The following is a 15,719-nucleotide window of genomic DNA, read 5'->3' as shown; positions in this document are numbered from 1 at the left end:
CATGCCAACTCCACATAAACAAAGCCAGATTTGAACCTGGGTCCTCAGAACTGTGAGACAGTCGCCCACCGTGCCGACCAACACACAGGCATTAATGTCTAAACTTATAGCGATTAAAAATGAGTGCACTCCGAAGTGAAAATGTCCAGAAGATATTCATATGTGTCCCCACAGTGTCAATAGTTTGTGTGGCCACCATTATTTTCCCTGCTTGGGCATGGAGTTGACCAGAACTTCACAGGTTGCACACTGGAATCCTCTTCCACTCCTGGTGCCATAAGATGGTGAAGGTGCCATGTTGAACTTCCAGTGACCAGTGACAAAACCAAATTTAACACATCTGCTCCACGATGACGCTTGAGACCTTTTAACATTAACCAGTCACATGACACCAGGGATGATGGGGTGTACTCAGTTTTGTTCACTAACGGTTTAGACATTAATGGCCGTGTGTTGATTTATTTTGAGGTGACAGTAACGGTACACTGTTGTAGAAGCTGAACACTGACTACTTTTCATTGGAGCAAAATATAATTTCTTAACTGTTGTGCCATGAAAAGATATCAAATCAAATATTTACAAAAATCATGGGTGTCATCACTGTGTGAGCTACTATTTCTTCCTTTTAATGATAACCAATCGTAAAAAGATACTCACAGACGGGATCGACAGCCAGAGCTGCACTGGACGCGTCACTTGGTTTTCCCAGACCGGCTTTGTTCATGGCAATAACCCTGAACTCGTACTCTGAGCCCTCCGTTAGCTGACCCGCCTTGATGGTTCTGTCAATCACTGGCCGGCGATTGACCTTGGCCCAGGTCAACTCTGTGGCCTCACGCTTCTCTAACATGTAGCCGAGGATGGTGGCTCTACCATCGTTGGCTGGCGCCTTCCAGCTGACCGTCATGGAGTCTTTGGTGATGTTGGTGATGACGGGCGGCTCACAAGGGCCGGGAACATCTGAGTGAACCAAACCGGTCATATTAGAACAAGTTGGTCATGGTGGCGGTACTTTTTTTCTCTCTATAAACGGTATAGAAAATCAATGGACATCTGGAAGCGTGCACTCACCATAGGGGTTCTTGACCATGACCGGGTCAGTCATGACAGCGTCTCCCACGCCGTACTGGTTCTCAGCACTGACGCGGAACTGGTACTCGTGGCCCTCTATGAGTTTCTCTATGGAGCAGTCGGTGATGTGTCCGTGAATGTTGGCGGTGACCAGTGCCCAATTGGCCCTGCTGGTTTCGCGCTTCTCTATGATGTAGTTTGTGATTTCAGAACCGCCATCTGCCAACGGGGGATCCCACCGTAGCTTGACGCGGTCTGCAAACACTTTGGTGGTTTTCACTGAAGCTGGAGGACCTGGTTTGTCTGCAGGGAATGACAGGGAAGGCAGTTTCAAACTCTTCATATTGTTAATTTTTCATGCACCCATATTATGTTTTAGGGCAATTTTGACCCGGGCCAAAAATATTCTCATAATAATTGTCGATATAAAATTATGAACTTCATTGGTACCTTGACTTTTGAGTTATAAGCACTTACTCGCTGTTTTTTTTTTTTCTTTCTTCGTGTTACAAGCAAAAAATTTATTTGCGAGTGAGACACTCCACGTAAATGGCGGTTTTGAACGTCACAATATCTGGCCACCATCAGTTCAAGTGGTTCCCTTGCAGTGAAAGTATGAGTATCTGTTGTGTTTTGTGCTTACATTTTCCTTTTTTTTTTATGTGCAGGTAGTTTGACAAATTAGATTTGGGAAAGTAACATGTAGTAAACTTACCGAGCACTTTGACTTTAATGTTGGCATACTTGCTGCCACTGACATTCTCAGCAAGAATAGTGTAGTCACCAGATTCCTTCCTGGTGACGGAGTAGAGCTCCAAAAGGTGGACGTGTTTCTTCTGGGTCATCTTCATTCCCTCTGCCAGATGAAGAAGAGCACCATCTCTCTTCCAGCTCACCTTGGGCAGAGGTTTCCCAAACACCTCTGCATCCAGGAAGACATTTTCTCCAGCTTTCACCACAATCAGGTTCTTCATGTTGACCCCAAGCTCCACACGAGGAGGAACTGCACGGAAGAAGACGACCACCATGGTCATTTCTCTCGTTATGTCAAGTTCAGGATAAACTTTAGTGTCACTTTGGAAAAAATTGTTTTGGACATCTGTGAAGGAGCTGCGTTTTTTTTTTTTTTGGTCAGAAACTGGCATTTATGGTGAAACCAACCCATGTTCTACTGCTGATTACTAAAGAATGAAAAAAGCTAGAAAATGGTTTTTCCCTGGCAAAAGAAGAGAGTATACTCTTTCTTTGAGTATGTTCAAATTTTCATATTGAGAAAGAACAGAATATTCTATGGGTCCTGAAATATCAGTCAAAATACTCTTAAACGCCTGGCAATATGGGGAACTCTGCTTGGAAAATGGCTGCCATTTCACAATTAAAGTCACCATGCTCACTCCAATGATTTACTTCCAGATATCTGTATGAGTCAACCTGATCAATTTGACCTTCACACAGGATCAAAGCGACACGCTCACACACTTCTCCGGGGTCAAGGATCATCTATTTAGTTTGGTGAAGCATTTATTACGAGATGATCCACCTGATTTCACAACAGGTCCAAAAGGAGTCACCCTTCATTCTGTTATCAATTCACTGACTTGGATTTGTCATGTTTGTCCTAGTCCTACCATTCTCTGCGATGACAGCAATTGGGTCAGACAGCTCCGAGGGCAGGCTGGTGTTCACGGCCGTCTTGGCGATGACTCGAAACACGTATTGCTGGCCCTCTTCCAGACCACGCACCACGTAGTTCTCGGTCTGGATGCTCATGCAGTTGCTGTTGCAACGGGTCCACTTCTCCTCAGGGAGCTTGCAGTACTCCACAAAGTAGCCAATAAGCTTGCTGCCACCGTCGTGCTTGGGTCGGGTCCACACCAGCGAGACGGAGCTCCTGGTCACATCCATGGGCTCGGGTTTACCTGGAGGGTCTGGTAGGAAGGAATTTGTTTTTAGTTCTATAATAGAGCTGTGAAGAAAAATTGGCTAACTCGTCTAAGTCGACCACAACAATTGCTAGCGTGCTAATGCTAATCGCGAATGGTTTACCATTTAGCAAAGGCTGATTTTGTCGTCTCAAATTTATAATTTTTTTTAAGTTTATACCATACACTCAGTACCAACATATGCAGTATAAGGATAGAAGTCCAGCCCTCATAAATTTGAATCAAATTCATGTTAGTAGTAAAAAAAAATGTTTTTGAAACTTTTGGGGGGGATTACTCGAGCACTCGACGAAATATCGACAGTATAGGACAATTGATTCTAAAACAATTCTATAGTGACAGCCTTACTCTAAAAGCAGGTCTCATTTCACAATCCAATACAATATAATTTGTGCCATGACAAAACTCAATTTAATTGCTTGCATAGCAAATACATTTTTTTCCATTGAAATTCCGAATACCGACGGCTCGTCACTGGCAAATCTCGTAAGTCAGCTTGCTCATAAATCAAGGTACTACTGTTTAGTCTTGGGAGGTTTTCGTACCGACAGCCGTCCTGGCCGTGATGAATTCAGTCTGTTTACAGGGTTTTCCCTGTCCGGCAAGGTTTATGGCAGACACCCTGAAGGTGTACTCCAGGCCCTCAATGAGACTGCCGCAGGTGTACTGGGTGGATTTGACCACAGACTCGTTAGCCCTGACCCACAGAATACTGTTCCTCTCCTTCTTTTCGATGTAGTATCCCATAATTGGGCTTCCGCCGTCGCTGCTGGGACGTTCCCAAGAGAGGATGACAAAGTCTTTGTTGATCTTGTTAACCTGAAGGTTTCTGGGCTCACTGGGAGGATCTGGGGGCAGACAGAAGCGTTACAGTCTGACACTTGCATGTAATACTCAAATAAATAAACGTACAAGTAAATGTAATGGAAACTTTACATCTATTAATGGTATGTATTTCCTCAATAGTGAACCGTGGTTACAACCACACGGGTCAATTCATTATGTCTGTTTCAAACCTGGGAGCACGTAGAGGAAATGGTTGGTCGAGGCAGTATTTCTATCAGTTTTAGATTATGGTGACATTATCTACAGACAGGTCTCTTTCTCTACATTAAAACCACTGGACGATGTTTTTCACTCGTCTGAGTGCCTTGAGACAATGTATATGGTGAATGGGTGCTGTATAAATAAAATTGACTTAACGTCACTAAGATTGATTACAGGTGAAAGCGACTCCATGTATCACTGCACTTTATATCAGAAGGTGGGGTGGACACCTTTGTATCTGTACTGGCTCATCTTTATTTACAAAGTATTGAAAATCAACATTCCGCTATGCATCAGCACTTAATTAGACTGCTCTTATAATAACCAGACAGCATGTTCAACTTTGTTATTGTTTACTGCTCAAAGTTCAACTTAGTGACTGTTTGCAGCTCAAAGTTTGAAATTGTTCCCATTAGGACTATGCAAGAATTGGCGGTGACTCGAATTGGGATTCGAATGGGGGTGGAAAGCGATCAGTGAATCAGAATTTTCGGACTCAAATCAGAATTTATCTAGAATATGATACTACTTAGTTTATTCTGACAAGAGCTCCCACTGCTGCCACGCTCCATTTACTTAAAAAAATAAATAAATCATGATTTTTAGCCTGTGTTTACAGCGGACACCATTTTGATTTACTGCACAGAGTTTCTGCTCATGTATGCAGTTGTAGTTCATTGTTCCAGCTGATCATGGTCCATGATCAGATCTGTTATCCATAATTCATCGATCACAGATACAAATAGCCACGTCTGATAAGTGAGCTATTTGCATCTGAGGAGCTACACGGATATTCATAGCAGCCCCACAACTGAAGCCGAAAAGGAGCCATTGTCGAGGTGGCTGGCAATAATGGCAGAATGAATGGCAGAAAGTTGATCCAACACATTGTGGCAGATGACAAGAGCTACCGGGCTAGCTAACTAGCTAGAAAGAAGGGAACTGGTCCCAGTCAGCAAGGATTTAAGGCACAGACAGGAGCAGAACCAACCCGGGTTCTACCTTTGGCGTCGTTATGGCAAGAGAGCTTGGTTAAAGTAAGCCATTTTAAACAAAAACAAAAAAAATGTTTTCCGGAGGGAGAAGCAGCAGCCAAGACGCACCAGTGTACTTTCTTTCCTGTTCAATAGCTACTTTTGAAAGGATCAAACTGGATTTTTATTTTTTTGGACTCTGACGTCTTTATTTTGGAATAGTACAAAGAGTAACGATTTGATTCTGCTTCGTAAATCATTTGTTACTGTCACAACGAATAATGAATCAGTATTTAGAGGGCGAGACCGAGCCCCAGCTCCCGTGTACTCTTTCAAAAATATGATCAAGAACTATTTTGCTTTTGCATGTAACAGTTTTTAACATTGTTGTATCTGTTGTTGTTCTGTTTCTGTCCTATGACCTCTCCTATGAAAGATGAAGGCTTTCCATCAATGATGTTTGGGGACTCAAAGAAACATGTGAAATGAAACGGAGCACACATCCTACTGAGGGCTTGCAGACCACGTGTAGTGGAAGTGACTCACCAAACGGATATCTGGCAATCATTTTCTCAGAGTAGGTGGGCTCAGAGATGCCGAACCTGTTTTCGGCCCGGACCCGGAAGGTGTACTCAGTACCGGTAATCAGTTTGGTCACCCTGAAGCTGGTTTTGGTGCAGGAAGAAGACAAGGTGAGCCAGTCGCCCTGGCTCACATCGCACTTCTCCACAATGTAGTTTGTGATGTTGCTGCCGCCGTCCTCCTGAGGAGGGTTCCAGAGCAGAGTGCAGGCATCGATGTCCTGCTCTGTGATCTCCACAGGAGCTTCAGGGGCTCCCGGAATGTCTGCATGGCACACAGGATCAAATATTACCAACAAACAATCTTCAAAGTAGAGTACAGTTCTTTGCAGGGGGTGGGTTCCAGATTCACAAGCAATAGCTGAAAATCTGTGAGGCTTCCTTTATAGTTTTAGCCCTCCCACACATAACACAATTGGATTATTTCTGGTTGGGGATGACTGACCTAAGGTATTGCATTCCATAGCCAGTTGTGATGTTGAAAGGCAATGGAAATGGAGCCTTTTCAATATGTACAACATCGGTTAACACTGTCCTTCCTTAAGCATATCCATTATCTTTTGCTGAATGGTCAGGATCTCCTCCTGACCCTTTGCTCACTGCCAGAAGCCTTCCAAGATTGGGGTCAATCAGAGAGCTTAAAACCAAAGTGGTCTACCTGAGAATGGTGATACTACTGGCAGCCAATCAGAACACCAATAAAATGTAAATCCAGTGATCTTAAATGTTTATTATTCTACATACATATTGACTTTTTTGCTGCATTTTAATAAAATGCATGTTTTTAATACTGTGCACCAGTGATTCTCAAAGGTTGAAATGCATACCAATAGTGTTAGACAACCCTCCTCTAATGGTCCATGAAAAAAATCACTAAACGAAATGGTCACACTGTGCGCAATGTTGTTAATATACAACTTTTTTTTTTTATCCAGTACAGTACATTTGGTAAGTACAGTTCAGTTGTTTTTGACTTAAGTACAATAGATTTGCATTTAATCTTTTATAACTAAAAGTATTTTTCCAAACATTTATTGAGGTACAACTTTTATTTAACTAAAATGTGATACATTATCATTGAATCAAAGTAGATAATTTTCTTTCATTTTCCTAATGTTTAGATGCAGTGTTAGTGTTTAAAGTGTGCATAATATTATAGTAGCAATAACATTAAATATACTTTTTAGGAATAAAACCTCTGCCTCGTTTTAGATGAACAGTCTACTGCGCTACTGGGTAAAAAGTTGAGAACCATGGCTGTACACCATTTATATTAATGTCAAAAGGTGAAACCCCGAAAAATTTATTCTCGAGTGGTTCACTGTAACGTATGAGGTTTTTGGGTATGATCTTTGGTTGAAACTGACCCATAACGATGACTTTGAGGATCTGGTTGATCTTGGCCGTGCTGTTCTCCGCCGATAGACTGTAGTAGCCACTGTCCAAGCGGCTGACGTTCTTGACGATGAGCGTGCAGCTTGTAAGCGTCTTGACCACCGAGAGGCGATCAGATGTGAGGACGTCCTCGTTGCCCTGCTTCCACTTGCAGAAGGGAGCCGGTTTTCCTGCCACCAGGGCCTCAATCACCATTTTGTGTCCCGCTCTGACTGTCACCGTGTCGGGCATGATGATCTTTGGAGCCACTGAGGGAGCAACAATCACACGAGTTAACACTGTCACATCATTTGCACTTCATTTGCTATCAGTTTTCTAGCGTCTTTTTGTAATTGACTACTTTTGGAACTTTTTTTCCAGAAACATACAACATTTTTGGGAAATATACACCTATTTCCATAAATATTTTTTTTAACTATATTACTTTATTAGAAATACAGTAGAATCTCAGTTCATGAATGCTCCAGTTAAAGAACAATTGGATTTACGAACATTTTCATAGAAATATTGCCTCGGTTCACGCACTGTACTTTTCTGTAATATGCAACCTTTTTTCGAGAAATATATGACTTTTTTTTTTTTTTAATATTACTTTCTGTAAATCTGAGTTTTTCCAGAATATAATTTTTTTTTTCACGGAAATCTAAAGTTTTATACAGACAAATAAAAACTTTCCCCCCCCAAAATATACACCTTTTTTTGGAAATATATAACTTTTTTCAAAAATATAATTTTTTGGGAGGGGGGGGAATAGACAATTTTCGCAAATATAAGATTTTTTTTGCTAACATGATTTCCCCCCCCCCCCCTTTGACCATTGATGGATTGGATTTCGTGTAATAAATAAAGTAAGAGCGCCTCTCAGCTCTAAGGTTGGGGTTTCGAATCTGGGTTCTGGCCTTCCTGTGTGGAGTTTCTATGTTCGCTGGTGTACCCAGAGAAAACCCACGCCAGCACGGGGACCTATGATTGTGTGGTATTTCTCCAGGTACTCCGACTTCCTCCCACATCCCAAAAACAAGTTTGTTTGGTTCATTGAAGACTCTAAATTGATTGTTTGTTCTAAAATATTTTTCTACACGTGCCCTGCGAGGGGCTGGCGACCAGTTCAGGGTGTAGCCCGGCTCTCGCCTGAAGTCATCTGGAATAGTCTCCAGCTGAGTAGCGACCCTAGTGACGATAAATGCTGGCTGGATGGAGTGTCAAAGTGGTGCTTGCACCCTTCGATTTTTCTGTATGCGGCCCTCATAAGAAAATGTTTCGACACCCCTGTCCTAGACGTTCATGCCAGTGTACTCACTGAGCTGCTCCTTGACCTCAAAGACTCCCTCAGCCTCCCGAGGAAGACTGACGCCAACCGAGTTCCTGGCCGCCACCCTGAACTTGTACTTCTTGCCTTCCTTCAGGCCAACGACCACGATGGTTAAGTCTTTGACCACCGAGTAGGGCGTCCACTTTTCCTCCGGCGCGCCCTCCTCCTGGTAGTCCACCACATAACCGTTGATCTTGGCTCCTCCATCTCTGAGCGGCTTCAGCCAGCCCAGTGTGGCGCTGTTCCTGGTGATCTCCAAAATATCCATCTTCTTGGGCGGATCTGGCTCACCTGAAAACCACAGCAGGTGTTATGTACACACCCAGAGGTGGCAAGAGTACTCACATTCTGTACAAAATAAAGTATTTGTTCTTGGTCACTGGCCACCACTCCACACATCAAAATACTGCCAAATCCAACTTGACTTAGAACACTCACTGATGGGGTCCTTAGCGAGGTAAGACTTGGCCGAGTCTTGAGGAACTCCGATTCCGTACTTGTTGCACGCCATCACGCGGAAGTAGTACTCAATCCCAGGTGTCATGTTTGTCACCTTGAAGCTAGTCTTCTTCAGGTCCTCTATGCACTTGGTCCAGGTCTTCCTGTCCACCTCACGTTTTTCCACAATGTAGTTGAGGATTGGGCTTCCACCGTCATTCTCTGGCGGTAACCAGGACAGCTGTGCTGTAGTTTTGGTGACCTCAGTTGCCTCCAGACCACCGACGGGACCGGGAGTATCTACCAGAGGATAGATTTGACACTTGCCAATCAGCTCATCATCTTCCAAATACACAATTCAACCCAAACGCCAACACCCGCTTACCAACAACATTTTCCAACAAATATTGCCTCGCTGCACGCACTATACTTCATTATACTTCATATTAGTTTTTTTCTGAAATATAACACTTTATTTCGGATGTATAATACTTTTTCTGTAATTCTCTTTTTTGGGAAAAAAAAACGTATTTTCCCAGAAATATGACTTTTTCTGAGGTATACAACTTTTTTCGGGAATATACTACTTTATCTGAAATACTGTGGAACCTCAGTTCATTAATTGCCTGGTAAACGAACAGTTGGGTTTAGAAACAACATTTTCATCGAAATATTGCCTTGGTTCATGCACTATACTTCTCCAAAATATACAACTTTTTCCAGAAATATGAAACTTTTTTTTTCTTCAGAAAACTGTTTCTGTAAATACAACTTAACTAATTAACACTCCCTTATAAGTGCCATGAAAAGAAAAAAAAATAAGCAGGAGATCAGGTAAAAAAAAAAAAAAAAGCGAATATGCCGGAGTTTCCGTGAATAATGTAGGCCACAAAAAACTGAGAAGTAGTCAGTTTGCAAATGCCGAACCATCAATCTGCAGGTTACTTTTTCTGTAAATACCAGTAAGATTTTTTTCAGAAATATAAGCCTTGTTTTTGTTTTAAATATATAACCTTTTTTTCAGAATTATTACTTTTTCCTGAAGTACAGTATATACAAATTTTTTTGAAGGATACATTTTTCGTAAATAAACTAAATTTTCCGAAATGCAGTGGAACCTCGGTTCACAAATGCCCCAGTTCACCAGTATTTTGGTTTATGAGCAAAATTGAAAAGAAATATTGCCTGTGTTCAGACACAATATTTGGGTTCCTAAACAGTCTTGGCATGGATGCGTTTGGCTTGGTTTTGCTTTTTGTGGCGCGAGTAAATTTCAAAGTGCATCACACATTGCAGTTACATTGCAGTTGTCTTTTTTCCTCAAAATTAGCCCTTGGTATGGTTCAGAGTCTCAGAATGAATTAAGTGCGCGAACCGGGGTTCCATCCATCCATCCATCCATTTTCTGAGCCGTTTCTCCTCACTAGGGTCGCGGGCGTGCTGGAGCCTATCCCAGCTGTCATCGGGCAGGAGGCGGGGTACACCCTGAACTGGTTGCCAGCCAATCGCAGGGCACATAGAAACAAACAACCATTCGCACTCACAGTCATGCCTACGGGCAATTTAGAGTCTCCAATTAATGCATGTTTTTGGGATGTGGGAGGAAACCGGAGTGCCCGGAGAAAACCCACGCAGGCACGGGGAGAACATGCAAACTCCACACAGGCGGGGCCGAGGATTGAACCCGGGTCCACATAACTGTGAGGCTGACGCTCTAACCAGCCAACCACCGTGCCGCCCGAACCGAGGTTCCACTGTACAAAATTTATATTGGTAGAAGTACAGGTACAATTTGAAAGTTTCTCACCGAGGACTTTAACACGAACAAAGACGGCCTTCTCTCCAGCCGAGTTGGAAAGAGTCAGTGAGTATTTTCCAGAATCTTCTCTGGTGCTTTCAGGGATTACTAGGAAGGACATCGTGTCCACTTGGTCCACGTGACCTCTACGAACAACATTGTCCACACCCATGCGCTTCCAGGTAACCTTGGGAGCGGGGCGTCCTCTGATAACAGCAAAAAGTCGGATCGGACAACCGGCCCGGACGGACAGACCTTTCCTTAAACTTGCGTCCAGGTCAATCTCGGGAGCCTCTGTTGCCAGGGAAAAACACATCTAGGTTTAGACCATTTTATGTTGTTGACGAGGTACACTATTTCAAAAAATGATTACATCTGTGACATTTATGTCAATATTTTATAATGTCGTGGAACAACACTGAAGAAATGACCCTTTGCTACAATGTAGTCAGTCTACAGCTTGTATAACAGTAGATGTAGATGTACACTGGCTACTTTACATTGTAGCAAATGGTCATTTCTTCACCATGTCCCATGAAAAGATAGAATCAAATATTGATGGAAATGTGAGGGATACACACACTTTTGTGAGTATACTCACATCAATAATGCCACATTTAGTCTATGTACTCAAATGCTGCTTTTTCTTACCCAGGATCTCCTTGGGGAAGACGGCTTCCTTCAAGTAGGCGTGACGTCCCCAGCCCACCTGGTTTTGGGCAGAGACCTTGAACTCGTACTCCTGTTTCTCATCCAGCTGTCCTATGGTGAACTCTTTGAGGACCAAGGGCCCATTGGTGTCGATCCTCTTCCAGCCTTCTGTGGGCTTCTCGGGGTCCGCCTCACTCTTCAGTCTCATGTCCAGGCTGTAGCCAATGATTGGCGCACCCCCGTCATACACAGGTTTAGACCAGGAAAGGGTGATGGAGGTCTTGGTGCTGTCAGCCACCTTCAGACCTGCGGGCGGCCCAGGAGGCTCTGGAGATGGACAAAACAAGATAAATAACAAGCCAGTGTAGAGCAGGGAGTAAAACATAAATAAATAAAATAAAACCTCTGTATCTTATTGATGAACATTTAGGCATAGTATGCTACTGAATTTGAATGTCGGTCATGATGTTGGTTCTTGGAGAGCCGAGTACTTTTTCAGCTGGTACTTGGTGTAAAAAGTTGGAGAACAAGTGGTCTTGATGATCCACAGACAGGGTTCAGTCTGCTACTGGTAAACTCACCGATGGGATCTTTGGCCGTGACGGGTCTGCAAGGTTTGCTGGGATCTCCCAGGCCGACCTCATTCTCAGCTTTAACTCTGAACTGATACTCGTGGTTGGGGATCAGGTTGGTCACTTTCATGCGTCTCTCAGGGATTGGACTCTTAGTGCATGGCACCCAGCGCACCGCTCTCTTTTCCTTCCTCTCCAGGATGTAGCCCGTGATGGACTTTCCTCCGTTGTTCTCAGGAGGAGCCCAGACCACTGTCATCTCCTCTTTGCTTATCTGTTTCACGAAAAGAGGATCATCATTTCCACTCCACTTACGGAGATTTGTCACATATCTGTCCAGGAGTAGCAATATTTTTATTTTTCTGACCACTTTCTCGCCCTCCATGAAAAAGAGATACTTGTACTTCACATCTATCAATCCATCTATCTATCTACTGTATTTCTGTCCAACGTTAAAGTTTTGAACTGACCTTAGTGACCTCCGGGGCATCAGGTGGCCCAGGTCTGTTGAACTGAGTCCTGACTGTGACAGGCTTGCTCTCCATGGCTGGACCAGTTCCCATCCTGTTCTCGGCCCGCACTCTAAAAATGTACTCATTGCCCTCCACCAGACGCATCACATTGCAGTACTCCGTGACCACCGAGGCGGAATAGGTAGACCACACCATTCTTCTGGTCTCGCACTTTTCCAGTATGTAGCTGTCCACCTCACAACCTCCGTCGTCTTCGGGTGCGTCCCAAACCACTCGGCATTTGTCTGCTCCAATGCCCATGACTCTGAGGTTCCTGACGGCTCCGGGGACGTCCAGGACGTTCACGTTGGCATACGCTGTGAAGGTTCCGGCCGAGTTGGTGGCAGTGATGACATACTTCCCAGAGTCAGTGCGTCTGGACTTGGTCAAAAGGAATTTGGAGTAGTCTGAACCCGTCTCATAGCTGATTCTGGGGTTGTCTCCGACCGCCTTGTCCTTAGTCCACTTGACTTCAGGCTGAGGCTTTCCTCTCAAGGCTGCTTCCATCCTGACCGACTCCCCGGCCTTCACTGTCAGCGTTCCAGAAAGCTTCAGGTCGAGGACTGGCTTCTGGATCTCCTCTCGCACCAGAACATCGGCCAGTTTCACCCAGCCGCTCTCTCCTCCTTCATTGATGCTTTGCACCCTGAAAAAAAACAAATAATGTGCTTTAGCCATTGATGCCAACTTAGCCATACCAAAAGCACCTGGCAACAAGTTTAGCTACTTTCAAAATTTGTTTGAAAACCTTTAGCAACTGTGGCAAGCCGTCTGACGCACCTGAAAGTGTAAGTGTGGTTTTCAACACACTTGTCTGCCAAAAAGAAGGTGCTAGTTAAGATGCCGGTGTTGAGTTTTTCCCATTCCTGCGCGTCTTTGGCTTTGCACTCCAGGTTGTAGGAGAGGTTGGGGCTGCCGCCATCATAGTCTGGCCTCCTCCATCTCAGGTAGACATAGTTCTTGCCAATATCAGTCGCTCTGAAGTTTTCGGGCTCACCCGGTTTTTCAATGGGGTCGATGGCCAGCACGGGGACCTTGGTCTCCACACAGGGCCCGGGTCCAATCTTGTTTTCTGCACAGACACGGAACAGGTACTGGTGGCCCTCCATCAGCTTGGTCTTGATCTTGCAGTTGGTGCAATGGGAAGAGATCATAGACCACATGCTAATGCTGGGTTCTCGGCACTCCACAATGTAGTTGGTGATTTCAGAGCCACCGTTGTCTTTCGGGGCCTCCCAGTTGATCATGCAGGAGTCCTTGGTGACATAGGTGGTGTGGAGGTTCTGACAGTGGCTGGGCCGGTCCAGAACATTGACAGTGATGCAGCAGGAGGCTTCTCCGCCCTCATTGGAAGCCTTCAGCGTGTATTTACCGTGGTCAGCTCTGGTGGCCTCCTTGATCCTAAGATGGACCACAGGAAGGTTATGGATCATAGTTACACGTTTGCTGTTCTCCAGAATAGTCTCCCCCTTGGACCACAGCACTTCAGGCTCGGGACGGGCCTTTATGTAGCCGATGATGTTGATATTGTGTCCGACGCGCACGGTGATGCGCTCGCGACACGTGGCATCCATTTCGATCTCCGGAGGTATCAGGATGTCTTGAGCTGTGACAGACTCTGGAATTTCTCTGGACTCGCCATCACCAATCATATTTGAGGCAAACACTCTGAATCTGTAGGTACAACCCTGCTCAAGCCCCTTCACCGTGTAGGCACACAGCTTGATGAAGTCGTCCATGTTGACTTTCTTCCAGTCTTCGTCGGCCTTCTTCAATTCTACTGTATAGCCCAGAATGGGACTGCCTCCATCTTTGTTGGGTTTGGTCCACACCAAGTCAGCCGTTGATTTGCTGTAATCTTTGACTTTGGGGTTGACTGGGGGGCTCGGGACTGTGACCTGCCTGCAGGGCTTGCAGAGGTCAGAGATTGGTGAGGGTCCACTGTAGCCAGCGCTATTCTCAGCAAATACTCTGAATTCATACTCATTGCCCACAAACAAGCCCTGGACTCTGTAGCGGAGGTCTTTGCAGGGTGTCTTGTTCACACGGATCCACTTTCCTCCTTTGTGTCTGCGCTCGATGATATAACCGGTGATCTGACTACCACCGTCAGACAAGGGCATGGTCCATCCGACTGTGACGGCGTCCTCGGAGACGTCGTGGGGCAGCGGCTTACCGGGCGGACTGGGTGGCAGGAAGGCATGTTCGGCAACCGTGGGCTTGCTCTCCAGCGGCGCCCCGATGCCCATCTTGTTCTCAGCGCGAATGCGGACCACGTACTCGACACCCTTCTGCAGCCGCACAATCCTGAGCTTGGTAGCCAGGCTGCCAGAGCTAACCCCTCCCCAGGTCTCCTTATTGGAATCTCTCTTCTCCACAATGTAATTCGTGATGGGGCTGCCGCCATCGTCTTTGGGAGGGCGCCACTCGATTGTCATGGAGTCAGGAGTTATTTCCAGGATGTTGACGGGTCCGATAGGTGCCGCTGGGACATCCAGGACAGTGACATTCAGGGCCGCTCTCTTTGTGCCGGCGAGGTTGGATACAGTGAGCAGGTAGGTGCCGGTGTGGTTCCTGGTGCACTCATTGATGCTGAGGACGGTTGAGAAGTTGTCCGTGTCAATCTTGATGTTGCCTCCACTATTGATCTCCTCTCCTTCAATGGACCATTTGGCGGTTGGGATTGGCATTCCTCTCATGATAGCGGGCAGCCTGATGGTGGTGCCTGCCTTCACGATGATGCCCTCCATCAGCTTGACATCGACCTCAAGGATTGGAGGCACTGTTGACAGGTGACACACATAGTTTTAAACAAATCTGTCAACAAATGGTGGACTCATTGAACAGGATGACTGAAAACAAACAAAACAATATCTTAACAGTATGAGAACTCCCTTGTTTATCGTGGGGATTGGGTTCCGGACCACCCCTGTAATAAGTGAATTCCACAATGTAGCATACGTTTTTTGTTTGTTTGACATATTTTAAGCTGTCTGAATCATAAACATATGCGTTACTACACTCTACTATACTCTTAAGCATTTTTTATACTCTTATACATAATATTAACAATGTTATGTTCCTGTTTTCCTGCCTCCAGTTACTTCTTTTTTGTGTGTTCACAGTCACCTTTGAAAACGCTGGTGGACGGAGCTTCCTGGTCGCACTTGTTGGCAATTATTGCCATCTGGTATTTAAACTCTGTCACAGTGGAAGAAAGGTTATTAATTTTGAGTTTTACTGTCATCTCTTGCTTGCCAGCGTACCTTTTCTACGTTTTACTAAGTACTGCTGTGACTCTCTGTTTTGTTTTCTACCTTGTGCAGGTTAGATTCGTTTTTTATTTTTTATTTTGTTTCTCCGCCATGTGTAGGTAGGATTTGTTTTTGTTTTACACTCTGTGCATAGTGTTTAATAGATTCCGC

At 44.8% G+C, this 15,719-nt stretch overlaps 1 protein-coding gene across 1 annotated transcript in view; it reads right to left on the bottom strand.

Moving 5' to 3' along the window:
* ttn.2 (titin, tandem duplicate 2) overlaps positions 1-15,719 on the bottom strand; it is a 256,838-nt gene that overhangs the window by 57,493 nt on the left and 183,626 nt on the right. The window contains exons 190-203 of the mRNA XM_061692635.1: positions 13,075-15,076; positions 12,253-12,940; positions 11,792-12,056; positions 11,211-11,537; positions 10,569-10,853; positions 8,762-9,061; positions 8,312-8,614; positions 6,984-7,259; positions 5,582-5,881; positions 3,560-3,862; positions 2,700-2,999; positions 1,787-2,074; positions 1,072-1,374; positions 658-960 (exon numbers count right to left, since the gene is read on the bottom strand). Of these exons, the coding sequence (XP_061548619.1) occupies positions 658-960; positions 1,072-1,374; positions 1,787-2,074; positions 2,700-2,999; positions 3,560-3,862; positions 5,582-5,881; positions 6,984-7,259; positions 8,312-8,614; positions 8,762-9,061; positions 10,569-10,853; positions 11,211-11,537; positions 11,792-12,056; positions 12,253-12,940; positions 13,075-15,076 (6,243 nt within the window). The remainder of the gene's footprint in view (positions 1-657; positions 961-1,071; positions 1,375-1,786; positions 2,075-2,699; positions 3,000-3,559; positions 3,863-5,581; positions 5,882-6,983; positions 7,260-8,311; positions 8,615-8,761; positions 9,062-10,568; positions 10,854-11,210; positions 11,538-11,791; positions 12,057-12,252; positions 12,941-13,074; positions 15,077-15,719) is intronic.

Source organism: Phycodurus eques, chromosome 12 (genome assembly GCF_024500275.1).
Source record: "Phycodurus eques isolate BA_2022a chromosome 12, UOR_Pequ_1.1, whole genome shotgun sequence".
Taxonomy (NCBI): domain Eukaryota; kingdom Metazoa; phylum Chordata; class Actinopteri; order Syngnathiformes; family Syngnathidae; genus Phycodurus; species Phycodurus eques.
Note: the sequence above shows the minus strand (reverse complement) of the source record. Positions and strands in the feature narration are given on the sequence as shown.